Source organism: Zonotrichia leucophrys, chromosome 1 (assembly GCF_028769735.1).
Source record: "Zonotrichia leucophrys gambelii isolate GWCS_2022_RI chromosome 1, RI_Zleu_2.0, whole genome shotgun sequence".
Classification (NCBI taxonomy): Eukaryota; Metazoa; Chordata; class Aves; order Passeriformes; family Passerellidae; genus Zonotrichia; species Zonotrichia leucophrys.
In genome coordinates this window covers 5,113,270-5,128,261 of record NC_088169.1, presented here as the reverse complement: position 1 = coordinate 5,128,261, position 14,992 = coordinate 5,113,270, and the positions used below count along the sequence as shown (strand labels likewise).

At 42.4% G+C, this 14,992-nt stretch overlaps 1 protein-coding gene across 6 annotated transcripts in view; it reads left to right on the top strand.

The window, feature by feature from the left end:
• PRDM15 (PR/SET domain 15) overlaps positions 1 to 12,745 on the top strand; it is a 35,711-nt gene extending 22,966 nt beyond the window's left edge. For 5 of the 6 annotated variants that reach the window (XM_064705613.1, XM_064705652.1, XM_064705644.1 and 2 more), the window contains 10 exons: positions 148 to 282; positions 2,561 to 2,724; positions 3,168 to 3,247; positions 3,829 to 3,948; positions 4,654 to 4,785; positions 5,288 to 5,371; positions 5,558 to 5,733; positions 6,834 to 6,914; positions 7,249 to 7,461; positions 8,514 to 12,745. In XM_064705613.1, the coding sequence (XP_064561683.1) occupies positions 148 to 282; positions 2,561 to 2,724; positions 3,168 to 3,247; positions 3,829 to 3,948; positions 4,654 to 4,785; positions 5,288 to 5,371; positions 5,558 to 5,733; positions 6,834 to 6,914; positions 7,249 to 7,461; positions 8,514 to 8,996 (1,668 nt within the window). In that variant the 3' untranslated portion in view covers positions 8,997 to 12,745. The remainder of the gene's footprint in view (positions 1 to 147; positions 283 to 2,560; positions 2,725 to 3,167; positions 3,248 to 3,828; positions 3,949 to 4,653; positions 4,786 to 5,287; positions 5,372 to 5,557; positions 5,734 to 6,833; positions 6,915 to 7,248; positions 7,462 to 8,513) is intronic. The other variant, XM_064705624.1, reaches the window with a different exon arrangement.
• The last annotated feature ends 2,247 nt before the right edge of the window (positions 12,746 to 14,992 follow it).

The window sequence follows — 14,992 nt, the reverse complement described above, 5'->3', positions numbered from 1 at the left end:
AATGAAGCAGGAGGATATTTTAAATAAATAATATTACAGCAGTTAATGCAAAGCAGTCTGCATGGAAGCAAAAGGTGACCAGGCCTTACTTTTTGAAGAAGTTTAATAGATTAAAAACAAAATATTCTTTCCCTTTATTTTACACAGGACATAGCCCTAATGGATGATCACCAGAGGGAAGAGTTCATTGGGAAAATTGGAATCTCATCAGAGGAAAATGATGACAACTCTGATGAAAGTGCAGATTTAGAGCCTCACAAGTATAGCTGCAAAAGGTGCCAGGTAGCTTTAAATACTTTCAAATTAACTTGTTTTGGGATGGGGGAGGGAGTGGGGGAATTTATAAATAATTCAGAATTTGAAATAACATTAAAGCTCTCAAAGAGAAGGCAAGTTCTCAGGTCTGCTGTCTTCTGCAGTGCTGTTACCTCTGATCTGTGAACTGAGGCTGTTCCATGAGAATTGAGGTGGTGTCCAGTAAGGGGGATGATAAACACTAAAGAAAGGAAAGACAGACACATTCACTTTTTCCTGTGAGGAAGAAAACAAGCAAAACTGGAGGAAGGATCAATAAAGGAACACTCACATCTCAGACTGCCTTTTAATTATGTGCAACTGGCAGCATTTCTGATTGATAGAGTCCACAAATTGATTAATTTTTATGAGATCAGAAGGTTCTTTAATGGATATCCAGTTTGGAGGAGTAAGATTGCTGCTTATGTTCAGAGTGACTTTATTTTCACCCTGCTCCATTGCAAACAGGATGATGTTGGAAGTGCTGCTGGAATGGAGTTCACTCAGTTGTCAGCTGAGAGAGGAAGATTTTTTAAACCTCTCACTGTGTGGCTTTTGCCATTTTCTAAAGAAATAATAATGGGTCCTTAAGGACTCTGTGCCCTCCCTGGGTGAGCACACTGTGCTGGGGCAGGTGTGGTGCAAAACCACTCAGTGAGAACAGCAAAACTGACTCAGGGACAGGGGATTTTTGGTTGTTCAGCCACTGGAAATCAGTCTTACTTCACAGCCCACACTTAATGTGGTGAGAGTTCTTAATTTACCTTCATTTTAAGACCTGGGGATAATAATATTTCAGTTTTCTTCTCTGGGAGATGGTTTTCAGTGCAAACTGATTTTAACTTTGTGTCAGTAAATATGTGAAGTTGTGGTTTCACAGCAGTTCATCATGTTCTTGCCTGATATTTCATGGGTACATAAACTATATAAAAAGTGAGGGCAGTTGGGCTATTCAAATCAGAAAGATCTTTTGGGAAGTTGGGGTTTTTTCAGTACTTTTGCAGGTGTTTGTGAAGTAAACAGTTGTGTAAGGGCACAGCTGTGGGAAATGGGATTTGATGTGAGGAGATGGGGACATTAAACAGCCAAAGGGAGAACAAATACAGGTAGCTCCTGGAGAAATCTCTTTTCTGAGCTCTTAAAAAATCTGGTTTACTTGGTGTCAAAGTACATCTTCACCCAGCTGTGCAGTGCTGTTAGAAATGCCCTGACTAGTTCCAGAATTGGAGGAAAGACCATGTCAGTAATGGCACCTCACCCTGGCATGCTGGAGCACATCTGGATGTGCACATCTGGAGCTCAGTAGTGCAGCACCTGTCTGTTGTAGCTCCAGGAGCTGAGCCAGGGTCACTGCCCTGCAGTGCCTGCAGATTCCAGCCCTTCAGGAGCTGCTGCCAAAGCTGCTGCTGCAGGCAGGAGCTCACCATGGCCCCAGAGCCCAGCAGGCATTTCCTCCATCTGTGGTGTCCTCCCTCTGCAGAATCACAGAATCATCTGAGCTGGAAGGGACCCTCAGGGCTCACTGAGTGCAGCTCCTGGCTCTGTGCAATCCCACCCTGCAATCCCACCATGTCCCTGAGAGCATTGCCCAAACACTCGTGAGCTCTGTCTCGCTGCAGTGACCAGAGCCTGGGGAGCCTGCTCAGTGCCCAACTACCCTCTGGGGGAAGAACCTTTTCCTAATACCCACCCTAAACCTGCCCTGACACAACTTCAGGCCATTTCCCCACATCCTGTCAGTGTCACCACAGAGCACAGATCAGGGCCTCCCCCTCACAAAAAGTTGTAACTGCAGTGAAGTTTCCCCTCAGTCTCTTTTCCAGGCTGAACAGACCAAGTGCCCTCAGTGGCTCTCCCAAAGCTTCCCCTGCAGACCCTTCACCATCTCTGTAGCTCTGTGGACACTCTCCAGTAATTTAATATCATCCCTGTACTGTGGTGACCAAAACTGCTCACACAGTACTCAGGGTGAACTGGTGGACGTTAAACCTGGCCATTCCTCAGTGCATGAACAACTCAAGGTCCTCTTCTTGTGCAGAAGTGGAGACACCATCTCCATCTAGAGAAATTGAGTGAATTGATGCCCTGTAGCAGCATGCTTGTAATGTCCAAAGAGTTTGAGGCCTAAACCCAGCTGTCACAGGTTTTTCATCCAGTGGCACACAGGATTTTAGTGCTACACAGGATATTTATGTCTGCTCAATGTTACTTGCTTGTGCCCAAGGACTTTTTTTCCCCTTGCATTCACTATTGGTTCATTCCCCAGCTGACCTTTGGCAGAGGGAAGGAGTACCTGAAGCACATCATGGACGTGCACAAGGAGAAGGGTTATGGCTGCAGCATCTGCAACCGGCGCTTCGCCCTCAAGGCCACGTACCACGCGCACATGGTCATCCACAGGGAGAACCTGCCCGACCCCAATGTGCAAAAGTAAGGCTTGTTCCACTGGGAAGAGCTGCCTGCTTGCAATTCTAACGGTTCTGCCACCTGGGGTGCTCTTAGGGAATTTGGCTGGGCTAAAATAACTGTGAAATTGGGGTTAAAATGTTTTATTATGAGCTTGAAATGTGTGTGGCTGGTGGTTGGCTTCACAATGGTTGATGAGTCAGCAGCCCCCCAGTTTGGGCTTTGCAAAGTGTAAATCAGTGATTTTAATAAATGGTTTTGGAAAAAAATTGTATAGCAATGCCAGACTGCTCCAAGCTTGCAGTCAACTTGGAGGTTTCTTAAGGCTCATTTAGAAAAACTTGTGTTTCAAGGAACTTTTGGAGTAATTAGTATTAACAAATTGAAATACACTTAGTGACAGAGATGCCTGAGAATCACCTCTGCCTCAAGAGAAGAATCACAGTTTTTGGTCTCTTTGGTTTCAGATACATCCATCCATGTGAAATCTGTGGCAGGATTTTTAACAGTATAGGAAATCTGGAAAGACATAAGCTTATACATACAGGTAAAAATGTTGTTTCTTTATAATTATCAATACCAAAGAGAAATTTCTGTTGCCAGTGCCTGCCTTTTTTTTTTTTTTTTTTTGCTAGAGGATTTTCACTCTACATTACAAGACAAATATAATATTGTTCTTTTAGAGTAAACCAGTTTTCCAAAGCAGGTAGTATTAATGAAGAGATTTGATCTGGACACACAATCCAAATTCCTAGTTAATGTCTTTGCAGGATTCACCTAATTCTGTATTCTGTTCTTCCCCAAATTCTTCTCCATGCCACCTTCTCACCATTACACAGGCTGAAACCTGCTATTGCAAAATCATTTTTAACAGCTCATTACTATTTCATGCTATTCAGTCTTCTCCTACCTCAGGCTTTATCTGTTTTTTCTCACACAAAAAGCCAGCTTTTCTCTCTCTTCAAAGTCTTCTAATTTAATTTGGGCTACAATATCCATGAAAGGTGTGCTTGTCAGCATAGGTGGACTGTTGCCCTCTAATTCACCACTTTAATTAGTTTTTAGGAGATGCACATTACTCATTAACTTTTTTTTTTGTTTATGTTGTCTTTTTAATTTATTTTCAAGGTGTAAAAAGTCATGCTTGTGAGCAATGTGGCAAATCATTTGCTAGAAAAGACATGTTAAAAGAACATATGCGAGTCCATGATAATATCCGAGAATACTTGTGTGCAGAGTGTGGCAAAGGTATGTCTGCTGCCTTGTTTTCCATTCATTGTGATACTGAGTAGCAGGTGAATATCTGAATTAAAACAACTGCCATGCTGAGAGTAATGCCAGTGCTGTAAATCCTGCATTTTTGAGAGGTAGAAAATGGATTAATCAGGAGCATTGTTGTTACATGAGCTGCCCTAAATTTGTGCAGTTTGGTTTCATGGGCTATAACACAACACTGATTTTAGTAGAATTTGTTTCTGTCAAGTTGAGGAATGCCTGATTTGCAGCACAAAAGGAAATGTAAGTTGATCTTTTCATTATAGGCTTTTTACAGGCTTAAAAAATAATTTTTCTCTGTAAGAGCCTTAAGAGTCAAAGTCACTTTGACATTTTTAATTTCTCATGTTACAACTTGAACAAATCTGAGCTGGTATTTTAGTAAAACAGTAGTAAGTCTGACACCTCTAAGGATGTTTTATCTTTGCTTGTCCCTACTGTTTCTCTATCAGTGATTACTCAGATGTTCCAGAGCTTTTTTCCTGGAATTAAAATAATAATGATGAGGTGCATTGCTAAATGCATAAACAATAAAAATATGCAATCAAACAATTAAAAATATGCAACTGTGGACTTGCAGCAAATATAAAATAGAGCTGTTGGTTAACACCATGAGCCTGATTTCTCCCCTGAAGGTGGGAGTGGTGGACTAAGTGTCCTGTGCCTTCTGCCTGACAGGAATGAAGACCAAACATGCCCTTCGTCACCACATGAAGCTGCACAAGGGGATTAAGGAGTACGAGTGCAAGGAATGTCACAGAAAATTTGCACAGAAAGTCAACATGCTGAAGCATTACAAGAGACACACAGGTGAGGGCTCCAGAGATGGACAAAAGTTGCACTGAATCAGTTAAATCTTTCCCAAATGAATTCTTACCTGGAGCAGTCAGACAGTATGACAAAAACAGATAAAATGTGCATGTTCTGCTCTTTGAAAAGTGAGATTTTGTCCTGTCCTCAGCCAGGACCCCTTGTTCTACAAATAAATGCAGATTAGTTGGTATCAAGTTCTGCTTTTTTTAAAGGTTCTTGGTCTAGGGTAACTCTACAGTGTTGGGGGTTTAAATTAGTGCTCAAGTTGTGATTTCCCAAAACATAATTTTACTTCCCACATCAGTTTCTCTGATATTTATTTTCTGCTGGATATAGTGGAATGGTTTAGCTAAAAATAGCTGGTGAAGGTAGGCTTCTGCCTTTTTTTTTTTTTTTTGTCTGTGATTTTTATTTTTTTAATGTTACTAATAAAAAACTCAGAATTGTCCCAGATTCCTTCAGGCTGCTTTCACAGGTGCCAAATCTGCTTTTCATGCAGGAATCAAAGATTTCATGTGTGAGCTCTGTGGCAAGACATTCAGTGAGAGAAACACAATGGAGACTCACAAGTTGATTCATACAGGTAAACCCTCTAAAAAGCAGTATCCAGCAAAAAGACCTTCATTTTACTCCTTAATTTTGATTTAGACTGGCCAGTCTTGGAACTAACATTGCACATCCTGTTACCAAACATCAGTTATTGCTCTCATTGAGGTGTTGGCAATCTGGTGCTCATCCATTGGGTTTCCTTCCTTCCCTCTGCCACCAGTAGGAAAACAGTGGACGTGTTCAGTGTGTGATAAGAAGTATGTCACTGATTACATGCTGCAGAAGCACATCCAGCTCACCCATGACAAGGTGGAAGCCCAGAGCTGTCAGCTGTGTGGCACAAAGGTTTCCACCAGGGCGTCCATGAGTCGACACATGAGGCGTAAACACCCAGAGGTGAGTGAGTTTGAGTGCTGGATTGTGGAATTTTTAATTTTTTTTTTTTTTTTTTTATGTTTATGGCCTTTGGTGACTTGAAAGGAATTACTGTCTTTCCCTCTTTTTTTTTTGTTTTTCTGTTCTTTTGGGCCCATTTTTAAGTATTATCTGTCAAACATGGACTTAACTGAATCACCCATTTCACTATCTGATTCTCAGTCCCTAAAAATGAAGTTCTGATTATTTAAATCTCTTTTCTTTTTCTACCCTGGCTTAAATGTATGTTTTTTAATGTTTTGTCTCCATCCATTAGTGAGTATAATGGATTCTTTTTTCCCCATTGTGTTCTGTGTATTCAGAAGTGATCTGAAAGAAGTGCTGAATAGAGAGGTGATGGCAGCATCTGCTGATGATGCAAAATTATTCTCAGTATTAAAGATGAATGCTGACTGGAGAGAATGTGGATTAGAGGGATTTTTTGTCTGACCCCAGCAGAGTTTTTTCTGAGTTCTAAATATTGTTTCTTCTCAGCATTTCCTGTTTAGGTTTGATTAAGGCTTGTCTGTTCCTTTTGAGGCTTTTTAAAATTTTTTTTAACTACCAGTTTTTCATTAGCATTGCTTTGCTGTTTTATCATGATGACTGTGAAGGTAGTCAACAAAATTCTTTGTTTATTGATTTGGGGATTTAAAATGCAGCTACATATCTGAAATCCAGAGGGCAATTTGTCTCCATTCTTTGATGAGCTGAAATGTGTAGATTCATCTGAAAATAATGAAATGGGACACAGTTGATAGGTTTATAAATTGAAATGCTAACATTTCTTTTTTTCCAAACATGTTGGAATTCATCATGTCCCAGAGGGTTATGTTCTGTCTAGAATATGAAAATGGACATGTTCTTTTACTGTGTTTAAATTTTGCTGGATTCCAGCAAGAGGGAAAAGGTGATATGACAAAAGGTTATTTTAAAAAGCCACACTTAACTCCCTGTATTAAATACTACATGTAAAGTGTTAAGATTGCATCACTTTTGCTTGGTGATGGGGTTTATCAGGGAAATGCTGTGCTGTCTGACTGTGCTTTGCAGTTCTGCAGCTGACACCTCTTTGTGTTCAGATTCTTTCAGTGAGGATTGATGATTTAGAGCCGCTGCCAGAGACAACCACCATTGATGCCTCTTCAATTGGGATTGTTCAGGTGAGCTCCAGGCCTGCTGCAGGGGGAGGTGGGACAGCACTTTGTGGGTACAGAACACAGCTGGGCGTGGGCTGATGGGTGAGGAATGTGCTTTTTTAGAGAGTCAGCCCCAGTGGAACATGTCCAAGCAGCCACAAGCTGCTGATCTGCTTGGTTGTATAACAGGCAAAACATAATTACAGGGTGAGGTCTCAATCCCTGGAGTCAGGATTTTGCTAAAGTTTGTTTCTTTGCTTGAGAACTGACAATAAACCAGCTTCAGGTGATTGTCTCTTACCTGGAACCTCGCTAAGCAGAAGGACTTGATGTTTTGTTTGGAAATGTGTTGCTGCAGCCGGAATTAGCCTTGGAACAAGGTGAACTACCAGAAGGGAAGCAGCATGTAAAAGCTTCTAAAAGTGGCCAGAAAAGAAAACAAAAGTCAGGTGAGGAGGAGGAAGCTCAAGTGCCTGAGGACCCTGCCTTCAGTGAATACACAGAGAAGGAAGGTGAATTCACAGGGAATGTTGGAGATGAAACCAATTCAGCTGTACAGAGCATCCAACAGGTGAGCTGCTGCAGGAGGGTGATGGTGGCATTGCTTAGAGGGATAACCCTTCTTTTGGTTAAAAAACATCACAACAGAGTGGTTGGAACATTTGGAGCTGATTGGATAAATTGTGGTAACACAAAGATGGGTTTAAAAACCCAAGAAATTGGACCAATAAGCTCCTCATGTTTGTTGCATTCCCTCTTGTGTTGGCATCAGTTTGTTTGCTGAAGATATCACTGGCTGAAACTGGGATTAAAAGAGTGAAAGTTAATTGGTCTGTTTGTTCTGAATGTTCCATATCCCTCTCTCCCATCACCATCTTACTTCTACACTTGGAAGTTGGTACATTCCAAATTTCCTACTTTCCCATCTGTGTGTGGCTTCTGTTGCTGGCACCATGTGAGCCCACCAGCACTTCCCTGGTATTTGGTGGTCACTCAGAATCTGAGTGATCAGGTCACTGAGGCTGAGGTCACCTTTGTGTTTCTCCTCGGTGCTGGTGACCCTCAGTGACCTTTGTGTTTCTCCTCAGGTGGTGGTGACCTTTCTGTTTCTCCTTAGGTAGTGGTGACCCTCAGTGACCCTTGTGTTTCTCCTCAGGTGGTGGTGACCCTCAGTGACCTTTGTGTTTCTCCTCAGGTGGTGGTGACCTTTCTGTTTCTCCTTAGGTAGTGGTGACCCTCAGTGACCCTTGTGTTTCTCCTCAGGTGGTGGTGACCCTCAGTGTCCTTTGTGTTTCTCCTCAGGTGGTGGTGACGCTCAGTGACCTTTATGTTTCTCCTCAGGTGGTGGTGACTCTCAGTGACATTTGTGTTTCTTCTCAGGTGGTGGTGACCTTCAGTGACTTTTGTGTTTCTCCTCAGTTGGTGGTGACCTTTGTGTTTGTCCTCAGGTGGTGGTGACCCTCAGTGACTTTTGTGTTTCTCCTCAGGTGGTGGTGACCTTTATGTTTGTCCTCAGGTGGTGGTGACCTTTGTGTTTCTCCTCAGGTGGTGGTGACCCTCAGTAACCTTTGTGTTTCTCCTCAGGTGGTGGTGACCCTCAGTGACGTTTGTGTTTCTCCTCAGGTGGTGGTGACGCTCAGCGACCCGAACGTCTCAGCGCCCTCCAGCTCGGTGGGACTCACCAACATCACCGTGACCCCCATCACCACGGCAGCTGGCACCCAGTTCACCAACCTGCAGCCCGTGGCCGTGGGCCACCTGTGTCCCCCGGAGAGGCAGCTGCAGCTGGACAGCTCCATCCTCACCGTCACCTTCGACACCGTCAGCGGCTCGGCCGTGCTGCACAACCGCCAGAGCGACATTCAGCTCCCGCCGCAGCCCGAGGCTCCCAACCCCCAATCCGTGGCCCATTTCATAAACCTGACCACCCTGGTGAACTCCATTGCCCCCCTGGGGACCCCCCAGATGACAGAACAGCACCCCCTAAGCTGGAGGTCGGTGCCTCAGACTGATGTGCTGCAGCCCCCGGCGCCGGCCGCGCCGCAGCAGCCGGGCCAGCAGCCCGTCCAGACAGAGCAGCAGCAGCAGCAGATGTACAGCTACTAATTTATACTTGGCCGTGGACAGTACTCAGAGACACAGAAAAACACACTGACCTTTGGAAAATTTCTACTAGGATTGTTTGCTGGATACCAAACAGAGATGGGAATTGAATTTCGTCGTTTATACAATGAAATTTAAGCTGAAATTGGCAGATCACCCTGCAACACCCCGGTCTGAGGTTCACACGTTGTCTCAAGATCTTACACTTTAAAAAATAACAGAAAGGGAAAGAAAAAAATCTCACCACAAATTTAGCACCCCCTTGCAGTTGTGCACTAAGATTGAGATTTGGCAGGTGCATCATCACACACCTTAACCAAAGCAGGGAAATCCTAAATTTTGCTGCACTTGTGATGTACAAAAACCCTTTCAGCCATACCATGTCACTTCTTTCCAAGTCTGGAAGTGGCACCTGAAGATCTGTTCACAGTGGGTGGAATGTCCTTGTGGTCAGCTGGTAGAGACTGAAATGTGAAGACACAAAGGGGCAAAACAGGAATTGTCTTTGTTTCTTATCTTCTTTAGGTCTTGTATCTAACAACATCAGTAAAGTAGGTGGAATTTGGGGTTTTGGGGTGGGCATGAGTGTGGTGTGGAAGAAAATATTACCAATTATTTCCATTTTAGTCATGGGAAAAACCCTGTACCCATCAGACAGTGCTAGTGCTACTTGAGCCAGAGAGCTAATGCTGAAGCAAATTTTTATGGTCTTCTAGTCAAGTTTCAATCAAAACCAATTACAAACTGAAAGAAGAATGTGATACAGTTTTATGTAATTTTTAAAACCTCCTCTTTCAATCTTGCCTTTAGCTAATAGCCCTGAAGAGCAATCAGTCCCCTTTGATGAAATTCAGGATGTGAATTTTTTTCAATTAGACTTATTTCATCCTGTAATAAACATTTGAGAAAGCATTCTTTTTATATATATATATATATATATATATATATATATATATAGCCTTTGTATTTTACTGTGTGTTCCTGGTGAGTATTTGTGTGAAAAACTCTGTTACCAACACAATTCATGAATTCTTTCATCCCCATGTCGCCACTTCTCATGGGAAAAAAATATGGATTCTGTTCCTTCTGTTCCCAAAATTTATTTCCAAAGTCCACAGCCACACACATGGTTGTGTGAAGTGCAAGAAAAAGAAAAAGGAATGTCTGAAGCATATTCTGTGTCCTGCCACATGGAGTCAGTGTGCCCCAGTGTATAAAGGGCGAGGTTTGCATCACTGCTGGGGATGCAAATCCTGGGCTGGGTCAGAGCCCCTGCATTGCATTCTCCATCCATGGATGTGCAGTCTGGACTTTTGCATGTCAAGAATAAGAAGATAGTGTAATTCCCACAGGGAAAATGAGCTGGTAGCAAAAAGGAATAAACTAAATATATATATATATATATAATATACATATATATATATATAAAATGTTGTTGCTTGAAATCCTAAAGGGCAAACCCTGCTGTGGCTGAGGAACAAGGTCCTTTGGGGCAGCAGACTGAGCCACAGAACTCTGCTGGAGGGTTTTATTTTTCCCTGAGGATAAAGCAGCTGCTGTGTCTGACAGTGAGGATGGGTTGGTGGTTGTAAAAATCCTGTCTGTGCTTATTGTATTTATGAAAAATTCTATGTTTTAGCAGAAGTATGAGTAGGAACGACTTCAGCTTTGAAAGTCTCTATTAACATGGACTACTTGACCCTTAAAGGTTGCCTTACAATCTCTACAACAAATTCTCCCAAAGTATAAATGTCTGGATATTAAAATTAACCTCCAGTGCTTTTCTTGGTGCCATGGCTGTGTCCAGAGACTTGGGCTTTGTGTAAAGCTGCAGGACAGGGATAGCAAAGGGGTTTCTGGTGACAGAATTTGTGTGTCAGAGGAGCAGAACTACTTTTGATTAAATGTCAGCAGGTCTGTAAAATACCTGCATGGGAGGGAGCAGTATTTGATGGGACAAGGATGCAGATCAGAAAGAAAGGTACCTTTTATCACTGTGGGAAAGAGAATTTTTCATTCCCTGTTCAATTCTGTCTTCCTTAGGTAATTCTCACACAAATACTGTGAGATCCTGTAATTTTTCAGCCTCCCAATATCCTGAGAACAGTTCCTGGATTCTTTCACCACTGGCTTGAGCTAGTTCAGTTTCTCCTCAACTGTCCTGCCAAAAATGCTTCTGTTTCACACCAAACCAATGGGCAAGAGGAAGCCAGGTTTTATTTATGAAATATATTGTTTATGTACTTGAAACTTCTTTTTCCCCCTGTGTTTGCCTAATTGGTAAAGGCACATTATCTTTTGTCAGGTGGAAAAAGGGGAAAAAAGGGGAGGAAAGCAAATTCTGTGATTCTGTGAAATGGAGAACTCATGAGATTCTGTGAAAGAGAACTCCTATTACCACAACACTTGAGTTGTTGTGTTAATATAGAATTTTTACACAATCAAAGCTTTTCTGAGACACATGTCAATGGTGATTAGGCTTTTCATTGGGGAGGAAGAGGTTTTTTACCTTAGCAGAGTCCATCTTCTCTATATTGATACTACTGACAGTGGCATTTGTGCTGCATTTAATCAACCTGCATCATTTTAACACATAATTTCCTGCTTGATAAGAGTTGCACTCAGAGGAAATCAACCTTTAGAGACCTCTCTGGCTTCACAAAATCTCTATTCCAATGTAATTCCCTGGTTTTCTGTACTCTTCTGGGGTTTGGCATTGCTCCCATTCTACCTGGCCTCAGTGACCTCATCCAGGCAGTGGGATCTTCCCTTTCTGGCAGGGAAGGTTGATTTCTTCCATTCTAGATGGAATGATCCCACAGGAAGTGCTTGCATGCTGGTTTTCACATAGAAATGTCCCTCTTCAATCTCTTAGAATCCCCAAAATCATAGAACAGCCCAGGGTGGAAGGCACCTCCAAAGATGAATGATCTTGATCCAGCCTTTTTCTGGGGAAAGGGAGCACAGGTGAGGTGATAAAATCATAAAATCATCATTAACCTGTCTAATTGCATCTTTTACACCTCCAGTGACACAACTCTGGGAAGGTTGTTCCAGTGGCTGATTGTTTTTCCTGTAAAAATTACCTTAAATAATGTTCAGGAGAGGAAAATAAAACCACTGGAAAGGCTTAGAGTAGAAAACTCTGAATATGATCTTCCCAGAGCTCTCCTTTGAGCCAGGATTGTGAGTTTCTCCACAGCCCTTGCTGTGCTGCCTCATCATCGTCTCCCAGCATGATTTTATTATTACTCCTGTTATTAACATCCATATGAGAAAACAACTGTATCTTGGGTGTGCTGCACCACGGGGAAAAAAAATCCAGAACAAATTACTCTGTTTGCTTTTTGTTTCAAATGGTTTTGTTTGGAGATGTTGGAAATTGCTGCCTTTTCAGACAGAGCTTCCCTTGGACAAGCAGTGACTGCTCTCCCAACTAAGCCTTTTCCAGGTGAATACCAAAGTTGTACTGATGCTGTTTGCAAGCTGCACAAGAAATAAAACCACTCCACAAGGGATGTGCAATCTAAATTTCCTCTGCCAATTTGTTCCCTGCCTTTTCAGCTGTAGGATGTGAAGGCTTTCTTGTTTTGCATAACAGCTGTTCAGTCACAAACTGGAATTACTTTGAGCCAAAGGAATGATGTTGTGTGGTGTTCTGTGTATTGTCATTGTTTATTGCTAAAATTATTTAATTGAATGCTGTCTGTGGCACACTGGGCTCTGAAGTAAAGGAGCATCAAGGTACAGAATCCTTTCTCTGCCAGTGTTATTCTTTACTGTTCCTTAATTAAGATATCAAACCTTTTTTTCCATCAAATCTCTTAGATTTGCCCCAAAAGCAATAAGATTAACTCTCATTCCCATGAAACTTTGTACATCACAAATTAGAGAAACATGGGGTAACATTCTAAAATATTTATTCCGTAGCTTGTTATTGGTAATAAGAGAAAGCAAAAGAGATTGAATCTTTCATGGTTTCTGTGCTGAGTTCTCAGGAGAATTAACTGTATCAAGTGTTACCATGCTTTAGAAAGCTAATTTTATTTTTTAAACTATGAAAAATGGGTATTTTTGCAGAAACCCACCAGCCAGTTTCCTGCCATTCTAACCAGCCACATTTCTGTACTCTTTTATTGTTCCAGAGATTGTCTGAATTTAACATCCAGGTAACAGCTGGATTTATTTCAAGAACTGAATTCCCTGCCAGGTTGTCAGGGATTTGTTCTACATACACAAAGATGTCTCAATTTCTCATCTGGAAAACCAGGAATGGAATAAACACCACACATCCAAGTGACAGCTATATCCAAACTCTAGGTACCCCATGCAAATATTCACAAATACCTTTGTGAAATCTTGGCCAGTGATGAGATTTCCTTGGTGCTGTTTACAGGAATAATAATGTCCCTCCTGATTCCTTTTGGCCTGACATTTATTATTGATTTGGGTGTAAACCAGATGTTTACATTTGGAAACTTTTTGTAACTCTTTAACCTTTGTATTCTTGGCCCTCTCATGGTTGGCCTCATCTGTAAAAGGAGATGAATATTGGAGGAGGATCTGCTCATCCTCACCATGATGCACAGCAAAGCTCTGCTTGAAAAGCACTTTTGGAGACAAATATGCAGCTAAATGACTTGAATCTCTGAAATTATCAAGGTTTCTTTCCAAATAGGGGCTTTTGCCCTACAGCAAACCCAAAGTCTCATGGTGGCAGCAGGATAAAGGAAAAAAAAATATTTCTATCATGTTTCTCATCAACTTGACTTGATAGTCTTGAGTATTGATTTTGCACTGTTCATGGCAGGAAGTGCTAAAAAGTCAGTGCAGCCATGGTTGGAAAGGATGTTTCTTGCCCTAGGATGCTTTGAGAAAGCTTTTCTGCATTTATTGTCCCTCCTGGGTGCTGCAGGGCTGTTCTGCATCTGTTCTGCTGCCATCTCACTTCAGACAGGATTCTGCAGTGGAATCTTAAATCACAGAATGGCTCTGTTTGGAAAGGGCCTTAAAAATCATCCAATGCCACCCCTGCCATGGCAGGGACACCTCCCACTGTCCCAATGTCCAGCCTGGCCTTGGGCACTGCCAGGGATCCAGGGGCAGCCACAGCTGCTCTGGGCACCCTGTGCCCCTCCAAGAGAAGAATTTCTTCTTAATACCAAACCTAACCCTACTTTCTTTCAGTTTGGAGCCATTCCCCCATGTCCTGTCACCACATACCTTTATAAAAAATCCCTTTCCAGCTCTCCTGAGCAGCTGATGATGGCTGAAACATTGGATCCCTCATCCAAAGAGTCCAAGCTTGCTAAATTCCCAATATCTGAGCAGAAAGTGTCCTGGAGATTTCAGTGTCACCCCCAGAGTAAGAATTCCATCAACATTTGGGGTGTAATGCCCTTGTATTCCTGTTTTATCCAGGAGCTGTGTTGGCCAGGTACAGTGCCTTACACTTTTGAAAAGCTGATTATTGTGTGCAACATCTGTAGAGCAGCTGATATGAAAAGCAAGAACAACTACTGGATTTGGAGGTTTATTTCACTTAAAGTTGAAATTTTCAGTCCTAATATCTTTGCTGTCACTTGATGCTTTCCTCGTTTTTTTCTGTTTACTTGCAGGTTTTGATTCTAGAAGGTTTTTAAGGTAAAAAGAAAAAAAAAAAAATAGTAATGGCAGAATGAGGAGTTAAAATTAAGAAACAAGTGATGCTCATTTTCTGCAGATTCCCCCCCTCCTGCTGCCCACCTGAGCCTTAGGTGAGCTGTGCTGGGTGATGGAAGCTGGAGGAAGGAGGCAGCACAAGCTCTGGCTCGTTTGGCAGAGCTGTGGTGTGGGGATTGAGGTGCAGGGTGTTGTAAATGAGAGCAGGAGCTCTGCCTGCCTTCCCTCAGTGCAGGGTGTTGTAAATGAGAGCAGGAGCTCTGCCTGCCTCCCCTCAGTGCAGGATGTTGTAAATGAGAGCAGGAGCTCTGCCTGCCTTCCCTCAGTGCAGGGTGTTG